Here is a 17,920-nt window from a genome sequence, read left to right as displayed (position 1 = left end):
GGCAGTAATGTAACATTAAAGTACATGTTTTTTTTACATTTTTATTTTTTTTCCACTAGCCTACTAACCATCAGAGGGCTCTATACCATCAGGTCATTGGTCCCTGCAAACCCTGCAGTGACCCTAATCTCTCTGTGGCTGATAAAGGTATGACTGGGTGTGTATAAATCTCTGAACCCACTGTACCCCTCTATCCGTCCACAAACCCACAATCCCCTCACCCCAGGCAGAAATCACAATTCTGCATCAAAAAGTGCATACAGTCTGAGTAGGTACTACTGACTTTGCAACCAATTAAAAAAGTATGTTCTATTTAGTATATGTCTGTGTAGTATGAATGCATTCCCGACGTTCTATATTGGTCATGTTAGCTTTGTCATGTGACCTACTATGCCAGTTGCTTCGCGTATTTGCCATTCACGACTCCTCTCCCATGGCCTCATGGGATAGTAAACACGATACATACATCAAATGCACACTCCAAAATCTCAGTGGAAGTTGTAGGTCACTTTTCTTCTTAATTTTTCAAATAATGTATTCTGAAACACTACTCTTTTGTTGTACCATTTTTCACATACTATATAGTAGGGAAGTAGTCATTTTTGGATGCAGCGACAGTTTCAGGTATATTCCCAGCTGATCAAAGACCAATGTCAGCACTGAAAGTCAAGATAGTCCGCACACAGTCCAGCCTTATTCTAATGTTTGAGCTTATGGCCACTTAATCTTTAAGACTTAATTTTTGCAGTTAATAAACCAGACACTTTTTAATAACAATTTATTTAAACAACAGTGGATAACAGAGTTGACACAGTCTGGTTAGTGCTAGTTTGGAGTTAATGTAGCTGATTTACCATCATGCATGATGTTCTCCAACACTGCCTAGCTGGAGAGGTCTGTTGACCAGCTGGTTTGCTAAGGAAGTCTCGTTCAATAGTCTACTTTAGCTAGTGTCCAGTTGGAAACACTAGAATCCAAACCTCAACATGCTAAGCAGGAATTCCTGAGATCTCTGACCTTCAGATGAGGATCCAGCAGGTTAGTAGTGATGTGTAAAGTGATGGTGGTCTTTGCTCTTTCTGGCAGTGTTGACAGCTCCCAGCAGCTGGAGTTTGGACAGTGGCACCAGGGACACTCTGCCGTTCCTCTCTGCTCATGTCGGGAGTGTGATGGCCCCACCTGTTCCCCCCCGCACCCTCCCTCCCGGTAAGAAACAGTATCTTTGAGGAAATGTTTCAATGAAGAGAAAGACATTTCATTAACCCATTGCTTTTACTTTTGAAATGTTATGAAAGAAACTGACTACGCTGGATCATCTATGCATGATAAGGCACCACGGTGTGTTCAGCTACGCAAGCTCATTTGACAGACATTTGGAATGTGTATCTGCAAAAGTGCATGCACTGTTTAGAAGAATTTATAAAAACATGAAGCCAATAGAGTTAAAGGGTAAAATGGCATTTCTGTCATTAAGTACTCACCCTCATGTCATTGCAAACCCATAAGACCTTTGTTCATCTTTGGAACACAAATTAAGATATTTTTGATGAAATCCAAAATGGAAGGGTCAGAGAGCTCTTGGATTTCATCAAAAAATATCTTAATTTGTGTTCTGAAGATGAATTAAGGTCTTATGGTTTTGGAACAACATGAGGGTGAGTAATTGATGGAATTTTCATTTTGGGGTGAATTAACCCTTTAAGAATTCAAAAGGTGTCTATTTAAAATATTTGTACATTGTTGAATTCTAGTGGAATCTTCATGAGATTGAACTTGGCTTCATTAAATATTCTCCTCTGGGCTAAACAACTGTCGCTGCATCTCAAGGGACATTATTGGATTATTGGAGATAATATAATATATTTTTATATATATATATATATATATATATATATATATATATATATATATATATATATATATATATATATATATATATATATATATATATATATATATATATATACATATATATACATATATATACATATATATATATATATATATATATATATATATATATATATATATATAAATAATTTACTTTCTAACTGTGCACCTTTTATACATAAAATTTATAAATATATGTTAGTTTAATGGAGTTAAATGTAGTCTTCAACTAAAAACAGAAAACTTTTTATCCATTTTGCCCATCTATTTACACAACAACGGCATTTTGAAAACATGTTTCAAAGTGCAACTTTTTGAAAACAGTACCTTTTATTGTCTCTGTGTAAATGTCTCAGGTTACATATGTAACCCTGGTTCCCTGAATAGGGAATGAGATGCTGCGTTGAGACGCTGTGTGGGAACGCCTCTGCGTTATTGCGTTGTGAAGCACATGTGTAATCAGTCCAACTATAAAGCATACCCAGAACAAAGAACGCTAGCTTCTGATAGGATGAAGCAAGGCACTCACAGGTATGCAGGGAGTATGGCAAGGTGACGCAGTGACCTTGCTCATTCTCTGCTTAGATGCAAGACACCCTTTCCTGGGTGAACTGAAACAGACAAACAATTGATCTGATGTTCGGCACTAGACAGCTCTGTGGACATCTAAAGCCCGAACTTGCCATAGCTGATTAAGGTTTTCCTGATCTGATGAGGTGAAAGGTGGAGGACAATGGCCTGCAACACAATAGGCCCTGAAATATTAGTAGGGGCCTTAGGCACATAAACCGGTTTAGGATGAAGAAAGGCTTTTACCATGAGATGGTGTCCTAGTGCACTGTGTGGGCCTCAGCCTCAGAGTGCCATGAAGAAACCATGTGACATGTGGTCTCTCCCCAAAGATGACCCTGCAGAGAAACGTTCCTGCAGAAATTCTAGCACTGAACCCACAGGGCAAATGACCGTGTCCAGCTAAGCCAAGAAGAGAACAGTCTCTACTTAACAGCATACAGTTTCCTCGTAGAGGGAGCTCTGGATCGGAGTATGGTCTCCACAACCTCAGTTGAGAGACCGGAAATTATGAACTGAGCCACCTCAGGGGCCAGGCCCACAGCGTCCACAACTCCGGACGAAAGTGAAATATCGTATCTCCTGATTGGGACAGGAGATCCTGACTGATCGAAATCTCCAGAGGAGAGCTGTCGACAAGGGACATCAGGTCCGACAACCATATTTGTGCCAGCCAAAATGGGGCTAATGGGATAATGTATCATCTCTAGAGATTCAAACAGGCCACTCAACCGAATTTCTCCCACAGGAGCTCAACCAGGGTGTGGAGCCTCTATTCAGCCTCTGCCTCAACAGGACGTTTGCTCCCTGATTTTGATGCCCTGGGATGTATACTGCCATCAGTGAGAGCAGCTTCCCTTGGGCCCACAGGAGGATCTGATGGGCCAGCTTGCAAAAGTGATGCGACCTCAGACCTCCCTTTGATGGTTGATGTAGGAGACCACTGACGTGTTGTCTGTGCAGACAAGCACGTGATGGCCCCTAAGGTCTGGGAGGAAGTGCTTGAGAGCTCGAAACACAGCCATCATTTATGTGCCAGAAAAGAAGATGGCCCTGCCACAGACCCTGAGTCGAGCGACCACTAATGATCGCCCCCAACCTGTGAGGAATGCATCCATCATTAGCATTACGCGACGACAAAGAGCTCCCAACACAGGCCCTTGGGAAAGGAACCAAGGTTTTTTCCACATGACTAAGGCACGAAGACATCGTCGCGTTACCTTGATCATGGGAAGTGGAATTCCCCTCGGGGAGAATCCCTTGGTCCTGTTAGGGTCTCATGTACAAAAGGTATCACGTTGGATGCCGTTGTCATCAGGCCTAACAGTATCTGAAACTGTTTAAGAGTGAGTGACTGGCCTAGTTTTACCCCAGTTACGGCTGAGAGAATCGAAGCAATACGAACAGGAGAAAGACATGCCTGCATCGTCATTGAATCCCAAACTACACCTAGAAAAGTGGTTCTCTGAGCTGGAAGAAGCATACTCTTCTTGGCGTTGGTTCTCAACCACAACTTTCCCATATGAGCAAGAACGACATCTCAGTGCCAAACCACCATGAGTTCGGATTGAGCTAGAATCAACCAGTCGTCAATATAGAGAGATCCGAACTGAATTCTGTAGCCCTTTCCTATTATATGCAGATATTTAGATATATATTGGCAGACATTTTCATTCTGCCAGAAAATCTACTAAGGGAACCAGTCTCTTGAGTCTGGCCTCTGGTGTTGGTTGGGCAGCCAGACCAGTGCCCTGAAGTGGCGAACCGGCAGGGAACAACCAAACTGACTGCTCTGCGACCCTCCTCAGAGGATCGCTGGAGACCGCTGTTCCCTGAAGCACACAAGGTGGCAGGGTTAGCAGAACGACCCCCTGAGGGCACCAAGAAGAACCGGGCACCACATAATGAGATGTAATCCATTTCTCCCCAGAGGGGACTGCCCCCAGAAGCCTGGCACCATTGCCGTTAGGACTTCTTAGCCAAAGCCTTCTTAGAGATAATGACAGTCCTCAGATCTGTCTTATCCTTTGAAGGCTTCGGCTGCGAACGCCACCCAGAGAAGGATCCAGAGTGGACGTGGTCAGCCTCTGCTGCTCCTGCCCAGCAGCTTCTATCGATGACTGAGGTGACAGGTGGTACCTGCAGAATAGACATAGTGTGCAGGCATGCCATGGCCTCAGCGCTGAAGTAGTCTTAAGAGGCTAGCTGGGTAACGTCTGGGATTTTAGTGATGATGCTGCCCCAGGGGGAGAGATAGCTCACAAGCGTCTCTCCAGGCCTGGGCATTGCCGGATAGCCATAGTATTTCAACCCCATACTATTCTAATAATTAGGTGTCTGGGGCTGAATACACCGTAAGACACAGGTCTATTCCACAACCTTGACACCATGGTGTGGAGGTCAGGAAAGAATGCCAATCCCTGACAAAGAGGTTGTGATCTGTATGGTAAAATCTTTCATCCAGTTTGATTTTATGTTGTACTTCTTCTTGTTTCTCAGCTGGCCAATCAATATTTAATTTAGCAACAGCACAAGTCACAACCTCCATAAGCCCCTCGTGAGCAAGGAGCCGCTGAAGGCTCAGTGGAATAGTTTTGTTTTTGAAGGGAATACGCCACAGATCTAATATACACATGTAATTTTTGTCCCTGCTGTTTACATTCACAGACTTAACCGACTGTGTTTGTGAAATTTGTGTTTTTGACAGAACCTTGTGTGTATTTGACAGTTTAAAGGGGGCCTATAATGCCCCTTTTATAAATGTCTGTGAAGTTTCAGCTCAAAATACCCCACAGATCATTTATTATAGCTTGTCAAATTTGCCCCTATTTGGATGTGAGCAAAAACACACAATTTTTGTGTGTCCCTTTAAATGTACATGAGCTACTGCTCCCAGAAGCTTTCCAGAAGAGGGCGGAGCTTTAATAGCTCGTGCTTTAGTTGCTCAACAACAAACCTGGAGAACCTTCATATCGCCGAAAAGTCTATATTTATAAAAGATACATACGCTGTACTGAGTCTTTCCAAAAACAGCTGAGTGCCTGGAGGCCTGTCATGTGAGCTGAACTAAAGAGTAGCACGAGCAGCTTTTGTGTAGTGATCGTCTGCAAGCTATCAATGGTCAATTAAACAACTGTATTTAAACGCACACAATACACCATCGCGTTATCCATGGATAATGATGAATAATGAAAAGTTCTTCTGGGAGAAGTGCCCATACAAAGAATTCCAACCTTTCTTATGCCACACAGGCACATACTCGAAAAAAAGATCACGAAATTTAAAAAGAGTATTTGGAAGAGTATTTTTGGCACAGAAATACTCTGTCATACGTCCAACTCGTGTTTTGAAACTTTGGCCATGTTTAACATGTAAATAAGTCAGAATGCATGAAATAGCATTATACCCCCCCTTTAATCACGAGATGTGCTGTCTGACAGCCAGTGCTTCAGATGTGTGCGCTCAGAAAACAATACATTAGAAGTTTAAACTAATATAGCTTTAAAATGCATGCAGAAAATAAACTTTATTGATGAAGAAGAACTGCAGTGTCTTTGAGCATGATTACGATATAGATCATCAAAACCAAGCCGATGGCTTGTTAGTAGAGCCCAACCGATATGGATTTTTGGGGGCCGATGCCGATATTAACTCGAAAAGAGCCGATTTATAAGCCAATATTTTGATTTTGAAAATAAACTGGATATTAGACCCATTTCCTATAAACTACACTTACACAACATTCAATAGCGAAATATCTGCCTGTTCTATGTATGTGGGCTGTATAAACCATTTTCAAGAAGGGATTATGTTAAAAAAAGACTTAGATTACAGTCTCAATGACTAAACAATTGCACATCAAAAGTATATATTTTTTAATGATCAAAAAACAGTCTGGTTTTAAACATTTAACAGTTTTACTTACTTCCAGTTGAACCTGGTTTTAACAGTCTGTGTGTACTGTAAATAAATTATAATACTAAAGTTGAAGTAAAAGAGCTATACCAAACAAATTCAATATTCCACAAAACCATGTCGATGAATTGAAAATAAATTTTTAATAAGTTAAATGTATAGCTACATATAAAATAAATAAATAATACCAAAATATAATTTAAACAATGTAATATATGTAATAATAATCTAATATAGCAATGCATTAGCGGCTGTAAGTGATGTTACAGAATATTTAGAAGTGATAATGATAGGACCGTTAGCTAGAACTACCACACTGTTTTTATGTACAGTGTATGAACTAAATCTACAATCATTTCACATGACGAACGACAGACTCACCGTCAAAAGAGTACATCTCCGTGGCTTGGCTGATAGCTTTCTTCTGTAGTGGATTTCTGGTGCTGTTGTCAACTGGGGAGTTGCAGAGCTCCCTCTGGTGGGCAAACTATGCAACACTCATAACATGAGTGAAGCATGAGACTCTGTTTCTCATGTTTCATCGGCCGTTATAAATGCAGAAGCCGATTTAAATGCAATTAGCTCATATCAGCCGATATATCAGTCGGGCTCTATTTGTTAGTATTTGGCAGTGTATCCGATGCAGGCAGGAGCTGTTGAAGGAAGCACTTTCTTGAAAAGGGGGTGGAGAGCTGCAGCTCATTTGCATTTAAAGACACATGCACGAAAACAGCATGTTTTTCCATGCGCTCAAAAATGGGTGTTTACAGCATGGTATAATAAATGATCTGGGAGGTATTTTGAACTAAAACTTCAGACACATTCTGGGGACTTAAATTACATATTGAAAAAAAGGTGCATAATAGGTCCCCTTTAATATATTTGGCTAAAGGCTTGTGTTATAAAAGACAAAGTGTCTTTTAATACCAGACTAAATACCAGACTAAGACACTCTTCTCCACTCTTCAAATACATTAAACATTAGCCTTTACACACATCATCTTTTGAATAATGAAAATGCTGTACTCATTTTTTTTTTTTTTTCTACTCTATGTTCACATATGTCCTGTTAAACAGGAAATTGGGACAGGATACATTGACAGGCCAAACTAAATTAAAGTCTTTAACTTGCATAACCATAATTTGTTATTTGCAGTTGCAGGTTGTATGTATTAAGGTGATATTCTCATTTCAAATTGGATTTTATTGGACAAAAATGTATGTATACACCAACATTTTCTGTCAAGAGTAAGACTACAAATTTTAAATGCGATGTCTGCTAAATTTTGTCATTTTAGGACCACACTAGCATATACAGGGACTTTGCGCTAATAGAAACTGACTAATTTTGTAGTTTCATTTAATGTGATCTTTAAACTATTTAAAACAATATAATCACAATTTGAATATTTTATTTTGTTTTGTTTTAAAATACATATGCCAATCATTTATAAGAAAAGGGGGGGATGCTGGCTGAGAAAAGAAATACTGCTCCCAGCAGCACAATTTTGTTTTGATTACAATAATGTTAAACATCATGTCAACTGCCCAAATGTGTCCTAAGTGTGACATCCTCCCTTTCATTTCAATAGCTTTTTCCCCACGTTTGATCATTGATCCTTTGCTTCTAGCCTATATCCTCACATGATCTAGAGTCATTTCCTCCTCGTTTCCTCTTCCTCAGCCATTATTCTCCTCTGAACATCAGCTAAGTTCAGAAAGAGTCCTCCATAGTGCTTGCTGAGTGAATGTGCATGCCAACAATTGTTTACACGTGAGTGTGTACCGTTGTGTGCTCTTTCCAACCCCAGTTCTGTCCAACTGTGTGTCCCCCTTTAGGACACTTCTCGATGCACTTTGATGCTTTCCACCACCAGATCAGCGAACTCCCTCCAGCTCTCCCCGCGCGCTCTTTAAGAAAGGTATCCTCCGCCTAGATGTGTCCTGTTAGTCCTCCTCATGCATGCATTTTGCGCTAGCATTACTAGATTGACCTCGGATGTCTCTGCCTGTTCTCCGGTCAAAACACCCCGAGCAAAATAGATCTTGAATTTGGTTTTGAAGATAACTGTTTTTGGTGTCCCTAAGATGCTAGTGTTTTGGGTTCTTATTGTAATCGTTTCATATGCATTTGTATATGTATGCATCAGTAGTGCAATTAATGTATGTGTGTACAGTATGTGTGTGCTTGGGTTGTAGTTTCTCTATAAAAGGGAGATCAGTAGGATGAAAGTAAGTCATTTTAACTTAGAAATCTTGCTGTAATATCTATCAAACTTCTGCTAAGTTTCCCCTTACAAAAAAAGAAGTTTATTCAAGTGTGCTATTAGTAGACTTCTTTTAGACTAATGATAAGAAAGTATACTTTTAGTCTACTTTGTATGTACTTCTCAGAAATAAACTTAAAATTGCACTTAAGTACTTGTACTGACAGAAAGTTCTAAGTATATTTACCCTATATTTGTCTTTTGATTGAGATATACTTAAAAGTACAATTAAGTATTCTAAGTATATTTGGCTTGTAGTTGTGTTTAAGCTTATGGTTGAGTAGCCTATTAAATACTTTCACGTGGTTTTAAATACTGTCTTATAAACTTGCACTGTTTGAAAATACATTAATCCATTAAAAAAAAAAAAAAAAAAGACAATTCTGAATATCTGAATTTTTGTGTAGGTTAGGACTACTAATTTACTAGTACATAGTAATTTACTTCACATCTAATGTACTCTTTCCCCGCCACTGACTGATATTTCTGGTTATCCATGTTTCCGCTATTAAGTGGTAGGGAGCGCTATCAAAACAACACAACCATCAAACATTAAACAAGATATAAATCAAAACTGCCTAGCGTTACCGAATGAAATGTCGAACCCATGAAGAAGAAAAAACTGTGCTGATGGACGTGATCTACTCCATCTCCATCTATGCAATCTACATGATCTAGTGTTTTTATCATCCTTCTGAATCTGATTTGGATGTAGTCTTTGGCAAAAATGCATTTTTCACACTTTTTTTTTTTTTGATATATAAAAAAAAAAAATATATAGCTACTGTAGAATAAATGTTTTTAAAATGGAAAGAGTTGATGTAAAGTTACAGGTATATTTCAAGTATAAAAAATCAATACCTATATAGGAACATATAAATATACTTAGAGTATATATATGCACTAAATATACACTATACCTAGAGGTGCAAAATAATATATAAATAGTAAACTATAAGTATGATGCTATGTCTACTACTCTCATTTGTAAGTCGCTTTGGATAAAAGCGTCTGCTAAATGACTAAATGTAAATGTAAATGTAAATGTCCACTTAAAGAAAACTTACAAGTATACTTGCAGTATAAAACTACTAAACTAGTAGTTTACTGAAAGATATTTTAAAGTGTACTTTCATAAACTAAAAAATGTACTAACATTTTTAAAAACGTTAAAAATATAAAATATAAAAATGTTAAAAATATTCATAAAATGTTAACATAGTAAACTACTAGTATGCATGCAGTACAAATAAGAAACGTAGTTGTGAACTATTTGTGCACTTAGTTTACTACTATTACACTTATAGTACACTTAAATGTATACTTTTATATACTTAAAAGTAGGCCAATTTAGTCCCAAGCAGTATTGAAATAGTACATTAACAAGTTTACTAATAGTACATTGATATTAGTATACTTACTACTTAAAGTATACTTAAACATTTACTTTAACATTACTTAAGCATACTTCATAAAATGAACTTGAAGTATACTTCTTTTTCAAAAGGGTCAGTCATCCAGAAACCACAAATAAACAGTCAAAAATGGAGAACCATCTAAATGTCTTTAGAATAGCAATACAAATCTCAAGTGTTATTGTACTGTAAAATAATTAGTCACAGTTAAAAGGTACACTTCTGTTATGATAGCAGCTTTAAGACAGTGGTGTTCAATCCTGCTCCTGGAGATCTACCTTTAAATCCAAATCCAAAGCTAACATGTTTACAAGTCTCTGAAGTACAGTATTGAAACATTTTTTGTCAACAGTTTTCCAATGTAGGTCAGTAGACAAGTTCACCCTCATGTTGTTAAGGGTGAATTAATGAGGACAGAATAGTATTTTTTGTGTGAACTATTCCTTTAATGGATGTTCAAATCAACAAGTGTGATACAGCAGGGTTGGAACTGGAGGATGTTCTCCAGGAGGTGGATTGAGCACCATTACTCTTAGCTCTTCTTAATGTTATCCTACTGGTCTTACATTTAAACATTGCAACAGATACACTGTATTGAATATAAAAACCTTGTTTACCTTTCCTCACCAGTCACCCCTGCACCCTATACCTGCCTCACCCACCAGTCCACAATCGGGCCTGGATGGCAGTAACTCCACCTTGTCCGGCAGCGCCAGCAGTGGCGTCTCCTCTTTGAGCGAGAGCAACTTCGCCCAATCCTCCTCCGAGCCTCCGGCTCGAGCCGACACCTTGGACTCAATGCCGAGCAGCCAGGCCTGGACCACGGACACAGAGGAAGCTGAGAGTCCCTACCTCCCCGTACGCTACAGCGTCTCCGAGCCTGAAGTTCTGGACCCTCTCAAGCCTGCTCCATGCCGTAGTCACTCAGCCCCATTGGGTGTAACCCCAGGGATACCCACCGATGGCCACCACCACCATCACCTCCATCTCCACCATCACCACCCACATGCAGTACACATCGCCCACCCGCACTACCACCACCATGAGCCTCCACCTGCTCTGCCTCCCAAACCCTACCTGAGGGAAGGGTGCATCCCTGAAGAGGACTTGAGGCCGGTTCCAAGGCCCATGCCCCGCAAGATCTCCCAGCCTCTGCTCACTAACAAGGAGGAGCAGGCCAAGGTGGCGTGGGAACATGGCATTAGTGAAGAATAGATGAAGAACAAATTGTACATTGGCTTTGGTGTGATAGGTGGTTGGGGTTTTTTGGAAAGTCCCAAGAAATGACTGATTTGAACCTTCTTCTCTACTTCCCATGTATCCAGTATAGGTCTTTTACACCTTTTAAGAAGTGCTTGCCATGTTGCTGTGCTTCTACATGCTAGTGAGATTTTTTGTTTTGCACTTAGTGGTTGTTGGTTGGGAGTTGCCCAGGAGACTTGAGTTCAAACTACTTGTAGGTCCCAAGCTACTTCCCCTCATTAGTATCAGTATGTTGATTGGATAATACATATATGGTAAGAATCCCGAAAGTTGTAATGGTACGAAAAGAGACTTTCAGATGAAACAGGAAGCACAAAATGAGATTTGGGTGGTTTTGAGGTGTACCAGATCCAAGAGTTTTATGTCCCCAGAGATAGATACACGTCTTGTCAGAGTCTTAAACTTGAAAACACTTAATAATCATAATTACAATAGTTTCAATTTGTAATACATACACCTTCAAAAAGAGTGTTGACAAACCTTACCAATAGGCATTGTTCCGTTTTGGTTGGGTTGCACTTTAGCACTTAACCTTTGCGCACCAAAAACTTTATTAGTTTTGCCTTTTATCATTATTAAATACTGAAATAATTTAGAAAGTGCAAAAGTGGATCTGGGATTTAGATAGTGGCTAAAATTTAAATTAAGTTGAATTACACTCACTAGCCCACATAAGGGCATGCATAAGTGAATTCTCACTAGCCCACATAAGGGTGGATCTCAGATGATCTTTGAAGAAGTTTGAAGATCTCCTCATCGACCAAGCATGCCCATTGTAAAAGCCTCAGACGCAGTTTTGTTAACACAGCGTTTGATAAAACATGCTAACACTTCATTAGAGACCTTAAAACACTTCACAGACCGTCTGCTACCCCCTGCACTGTAGAGGGAAGCTTCTCCTCAGAGAGAATCTGCACTGATTTGACAGTAAGAGGCTTTTACAATCTTTGTAAAGCCTCATTACACCCACAATATTGTCGTGCTGCGAAAGCAAATCAGCCACTCTAAACGTTACTACCCCGTTACGCTAATAACACAACAGCCAAAGCGCTGTTAAATCAAAGCCATTTCACAGATGTCTCTTCACAGTAAAGCAGCTTTTGGTCTCAGCAGGTTCCTTTGGGAATTGATTTCTGTTCCTCTGAGTTGACAGTTTTCATAAAGAAGTATATTTTTAGAGAGAGCCATTATAATATTTCAAGACTTTAATATAATTGTATTGTAAAAAATACAGAGTTAGAATAAATGCAGCTTAGATTATATCATACTTTATATGGCTATGAAAGATTATATCACATTTTTAAAGGAGGAAAGGAGGCAAGATTCACAAGTGTGTTTTTTGTTGTGAGTTGAGTAACTTTTCTAAAGTCTTTCAACTGCTGATAGATGCAAATTTGGTACCTGATGGTGTTTGCATATTAACTTCTGACGACTTGAAAGTATATGTTATTTAAAAAGCTATTTTTTATGTACAATGTGCATGTTCTCTTCAATGGTGATGATAATATTACCCTACATCACTTGAAGGGAGGGTCTGTTAGAGATATCGCTTATACTGTATATGTACACATCCTCATCCACATCATCATAATTATTTCTGATTTGAGCAACTCTGCATATTACGATACATTTATGTGGCTGAGAAACCTAAATTTGCTGGCCAATTCTAATTTTATTTTCCAAAGGAAAGCAAGAACACCCAGTCCAAAAAAGTGACAAGCTGTGAAAGATATATTTCCCATGTTAATTTTAGTTAATTTTAGGCAATTTGTGTTACGATGGGTTGCTCCGCCCACAGTTAAATCTCACTGGTCCAAAATCTTGCTTCACACAACTCTGTTAAAGGGGTCATGAACTGTCTTTTTTGTTATTATTTTATAGTGTTTCCTGAGGTGCACTTACAGTATAATGTTAATATGATTTTTACATCAAAAATTTTCATAATGTAGAAATAAAAGGCCATTTTTGACCCTGATTTGAACGCTCTGTTGGAAGGGGGCGTGTCTGCTGTGAGACTTAAATGTAAATTACCACTTCTATGATTGGCTAACATATTTGCATATGAAATAAGAATTACATGAGGAACTCCCTCGAAAACTCTTACTACATTTTAACTATTACAGCTGTCGATATTAACTAATGGTGAAAAGTGTTGATCTACTAGATCTACTCCCATGGCATTAAAGGTTGCAGTGATGAGCATGGATCTCATCATTGCAACTAGATTTCTGCACTCTCACAAATGCTTTCATTATAACTAACAGAGCAAATACGATGTAAAGAAGAGATTCGTTGTGCAGTGTAAACAGCGTCATTGATTATAACGGGTGTTGTGATGAGAGCCCAGAACTCAAATGCGCGCTGTGTGATTGACAGCTCTAGCGGTTATAAAGGGAGTGTTTTTTGATCGCCTTCTGTATATAATTTAATCGATTTCAATATCAGATTATTTTCATAAACATCATTCAATGAGTTTGAGACAAAGAACGTCTGATTGTACATGAATCATTACATATCAGAAATCACTGATCACAGATCAGGCATTAGAATTAACACAGTTACTTACAGGTAGTGGCATTACTGTCCGGTCCATATCTTACAGTAAAAGTCTGTTTGCAAAGCCTGCACCAAAATCGCAACTGGTTTACCAAAGAATCCAAAGAAATGTACCGAACAAACAAACAATGCACTACTGAGACATTCACATAGTTGAAAATAAAGAATCACTTTCCAAGCATTAATATCTTTTGGAAGGTAATGTTATTCCAGAGATCCTGCATCTCTCATCTCACAAATGCCAGTGGGCGGGGCAAAAGCTGTGATGATGTAGAAGTAGGCGTTGATTTTACATCATAATGTGACAAAATCCAATTTAATTTTCAGAGCTTGGTTTCAATAAAAGCTGTTTTTGGACTAACAAGGAAATTTTGAGTTCTGAAACTTACAGGATGTTTTTATAGTACAATGACCTCTCACATGTCAAAAGATCAAGGAAAATTTGATTTCTCAATTCATGACCCCTTTAAACTTCACATATATTCTGATTGGCTGTGATTACATTGTGTCATATGGTATTTTCACATTCTTTGTAGACAGACAAATTACTTTCACTTGATTTGACATATCTTTTTATTTTATTAATATTTTAAATCCACTGTATTTTTATTTATTTATGTTTTTATTTTATTTTTTGAGGTATTCTCCCATTAATTTTGCAACCTATAATATAAATAATCTCTCTCTCTCTCTCTCTCTCTCTTTTCTTTTGTACTGCACTGTTAGGCCCCAAACAAATTGATGATGTGGTTTAATTTGGTTTTGTGTCACTTAATTAAGAGGATATATTATGGGTTTTAAAAGTACTATTATTTATTATTATTTATTTCTGGCATGCAAACACAAAAAATATATACATAAGCTTGCTCATAATATGAAATGTACCTAAGCCCCAGAATATCAAAGGCAAAAGGCAAGTTTTTAGGTAAACGTAAGGCATTTATGTGTGCTTTTGCGAAATGAGAATGGCAGGATATGTACAGAGAGAAATGCATGTATCTTAATAGCTGATATGACTGATGGTTCATCACTAATGGTCTTTTTATGGCCAGAGAAAGCAAATACACATGATAGAGGGCCTTCTATAAATGCTCATTACATTAAAAATATTCCCATCTGTTTTCCTTTAGTCAGAAAAGACTGCCATTGTCTATTTATTTGTAAGCACTTCCTCATAAAGTAAAACTTGGGTAAGTGCTGATGGTATGCAGTTGTATATTATTCAATATTATTCTCTGTACTAAATTATAAAGACATATAATGATGAAGTAAGTGTGTTATGTCTCCAAAGACATAGAAATGGGTTGACTGATGAGTTATTAATAATTGTTTATATTAACCTTAATCATTTTAGGGTTATTTCAGACAATATAAATCATTTTTATACACATAAATATTGAGTGATCAGGGAAGGAACTGGAATCTATGCAAAGATTGAGTGTTATAAGACAGAGTGTCGAAGAATATCCGTCACAGCCCATTCTGTGAATATTAGCACTGATCAACTAAAAAGCATTAATATTTGTTGTTTTGAGCATTTCTTATTATGCTTTCTTGACATTTTGCATGTAAATATGGTCTGACGGATACTGTGTGTCTTGTATTCGCTCACCATCGTAATTTTGCTTGCATATCCAAGCAAAAAGATAAAAATAAAAAAGTATTATAATCACAATTCATTAAAACCTCATGCTTTAAATGAAGGTTACTCATTTGGCACAAGCAACCATGTAAAAAAACAAGTGTACATATTTTACATGTTTGATATCTCAATGGAGGCAAGCCGACAGTTTTGGATTCAAAGTTTCAGATTGAGGGTGACATTTTATTTTTTACATGATGAGGTTGCCCTGATCAGCATCTATAATTCAATTCCAGATCAATGCTGTTGTTATGTGTGAATTGCTGATGAAATATTGGGTTTATTTTCCTGAAAGGATTGATGAATGAGGTAAATATTGTCATATATTGGAAACAACAGTTTCTGATAATGTGAGAGGATGAAATGGGTGTGCAAAGCAAAGGGAAAAAGTTTTTTTTTTTTTGTCTCTGTACATATGAAAAACTGAGTAAAGAGGGGTACTAAACGCTCTGGCCTGCATTACAGTTCGTACCACACCATGTCTGGCTTTCTTTTGTGTATATAATCCTTCAAAAGCTTTGTATTTATATGGTCAAGAGGGACAAATCATGTATAGACTGAGATTAATTGTCTGCCTTGTACTTTCTGATGTAAATGTGTTTTTAAAACTAAATTGCAAACAAGTGAAAAAGAAAAAAAAATCTTTCAATGGCCTAATCACTACAGTTATTTTGTGTATTTTGCATTGAAATCTGAAGAGCGTTTTGTTTTACCATGCAGAAATACGAAAACCTTTGTACAAGTATTCTCAAAGTATTTTTTCTGTATATATTGTGCTAGCATGAATAAATGTGGTGTGGATTTTAGATGTAAATACACTTTTTTTTTTTCCTACTCACTTAACCGCTGTGACGTGTAATTCATTAATAATGCCTAATATTAAAGATAATGTTTTATCGACTGATATTTGCCTTCCTTCCTTTACTTGGAGTTGTGATTGAGTCATTAAGTTTCATGTATTTTTATTTTTAAATTCTTGAAAGGACCTTGAAAAACTATACAAACAGCAAAAGTATTACACAATATGACCCACCAAAAAACAATTTGCCCCAAAATGAAATTTATGGCGGTTCACACTGAAAATATAACCAAAATGTTCATTAAATTCAATCCACATGTAGTAGTCTAGTGCTTTTTACAATACATATTGTTTCAAAGCAGCTTTACAGAAAATGCATGTCTTAGCATTACAATTTAGAGTGATCTATTATCAGAGGTGTTGGATTTCAGAAATGTACATATACAGATCAGGCAGTTAGCTAACAATGTATTAATTTAAACAGTGTATTAATTTAAGGTAGAAACAATGAGCTCATTGAAGAGAGAAGTCAACACAGATAAAAATACCCTTCGCCGGGAGTTTGATTGACAAGCGATCTAACCAGAACGCCGAATCTGCCATTTTGTCCTACAAAGCAGTCAGGAGTTAAAGGGTTAGTTCACCCAAAAATGAAAATTCTGTCATTTATTACTCACCCTCATGCCGTTCCACACCCATAAGACCTTCATTAATCTTCAAAACACAAATTAAGATATTTTAGTTGAAATCCGATAGCTCTGTGAGGCCTCCATAGGGAGCAATGGACACTTCCTCTCTCAAGATCCATAAAGGTACTAAAAACATATTTAAATCAATTCATGTGAGTACAGTGGTTCAATATTAATATTATAAAGCGACGAGAATATTTTTGGTGCACCAAAAAAACAAAATAATGACTTACTTAGTGATGGCTGATGAACACTGCTTCAGGAAACATCGGAGCATAAATTAATCAGTGTGTCGAATCTGCTTTTCAGAGCGCCAAAGTCACATGATTTCAGCCGTTGGCAGTTTGACACACGATCTGAATCATGATTCGATACACTGATTAATTTATGCTCCGATGCTTCATGAAGCAGTGTTTTGAAATCGGCCATCACTAAATAAATCGTTATTTTGTTTTTTTGGCGCACCAAAAATATTTTATGGAGGCCTCACGGAGCCATCGGATTTGAACTAAAATATCTTAATTTGTGTTCCAAAGATGAACGAAGGTCTTACGGGTGTGGAACGGCATGAGGGTAAGTAATAAATGACAGAATTTTCATTTTTGGGTGAATTAACCCTTTAAGATTAATTAATTAATTAATTTTTTCAGCTAATGAACAATAAAACATTTATATCCAAGCAGAATCCATCAGACTTTAAAAGAGCATTTAATGTGGCAGACAATGTAAGTACTCTTGTAATAAACAACATGGTCAACAAATATTGTTTATGTTATTCACTGCAGTTATCTTTCTTGGTGAGAACTGGCCGTTATAGTCCTGGAAACCCAGTTCAGCTTTTTGGTTATTATCTACATTCATGAGCCTACGGAGTGGCATAACTCTTACCTGAATGAAGGCTACTGTGGATTTAT

At 37.6% G+C, this 17,920-nt stretch overlaps 1 protein-coding gene across 10 annotated transcripts in view; it reads left to right on the top strand.

Annotated features, from left to right (window-relative positions):
* Nucleotides 1-16,386, top strand: part of dock3 (dedicator of cytokinesis 3) — a 276,148-nt gene extending 259,762 nt beyond the window's left edge. For 9 of the 10 annotated variants that reach the window (XM_067395896.1, XM_067395895.1, XM_067395903.1 and 6 more), the window contains 4 exons: nucleotides 60-147; nucleotides 1,087-1,206; nucleotides 8,215-8,297; nucleotides 10,688-16,386. In XM_067395896.1, the coding sequence (XP_067251997.1) occupies nucleotides 60-147; nucleotides 1,087-1,206; nucleotides 8,215-8,297; nucleotides 10,688-11,272 (876 nt within the window). In that variant the 3' untranslated portion in view covers nucleotides 11,273-16,386. The remainder of the gene's footprint in view (nucleotides 1-59; nucleotides 148-1,086; nucleotides 1,207-8,214; nucleotides 8,298-10,687) is intronic. The other variant, XM_067395902.1, reaches the window with a different exon arrangement.
* The last annotated feature ends 1,534 nt before the right edge of the window (nucleotides 16,387-17,920 follow it).

This window comes from Chanodichthys erythropterus, chromosome 10, assembly GCF_024489055.1.
Source record: "Chanodichthys erythropterus isolate Z2021 chromosome 10, ASM2448905v1, whole genome shotgun sequence".
Taxonomy (NCBI): domain Eukaryota; kingdom Metazoa; phylum Chordata; class Actinopteri; order Cypriniformes; family Xenocyprididae; genus Chanodichthys; species Chanodichthys erythropterus.
Note: the sequence above shows the minus strand (reverse complement) of the source record. Positions and strands in the feature narration are given on the sequence as shown.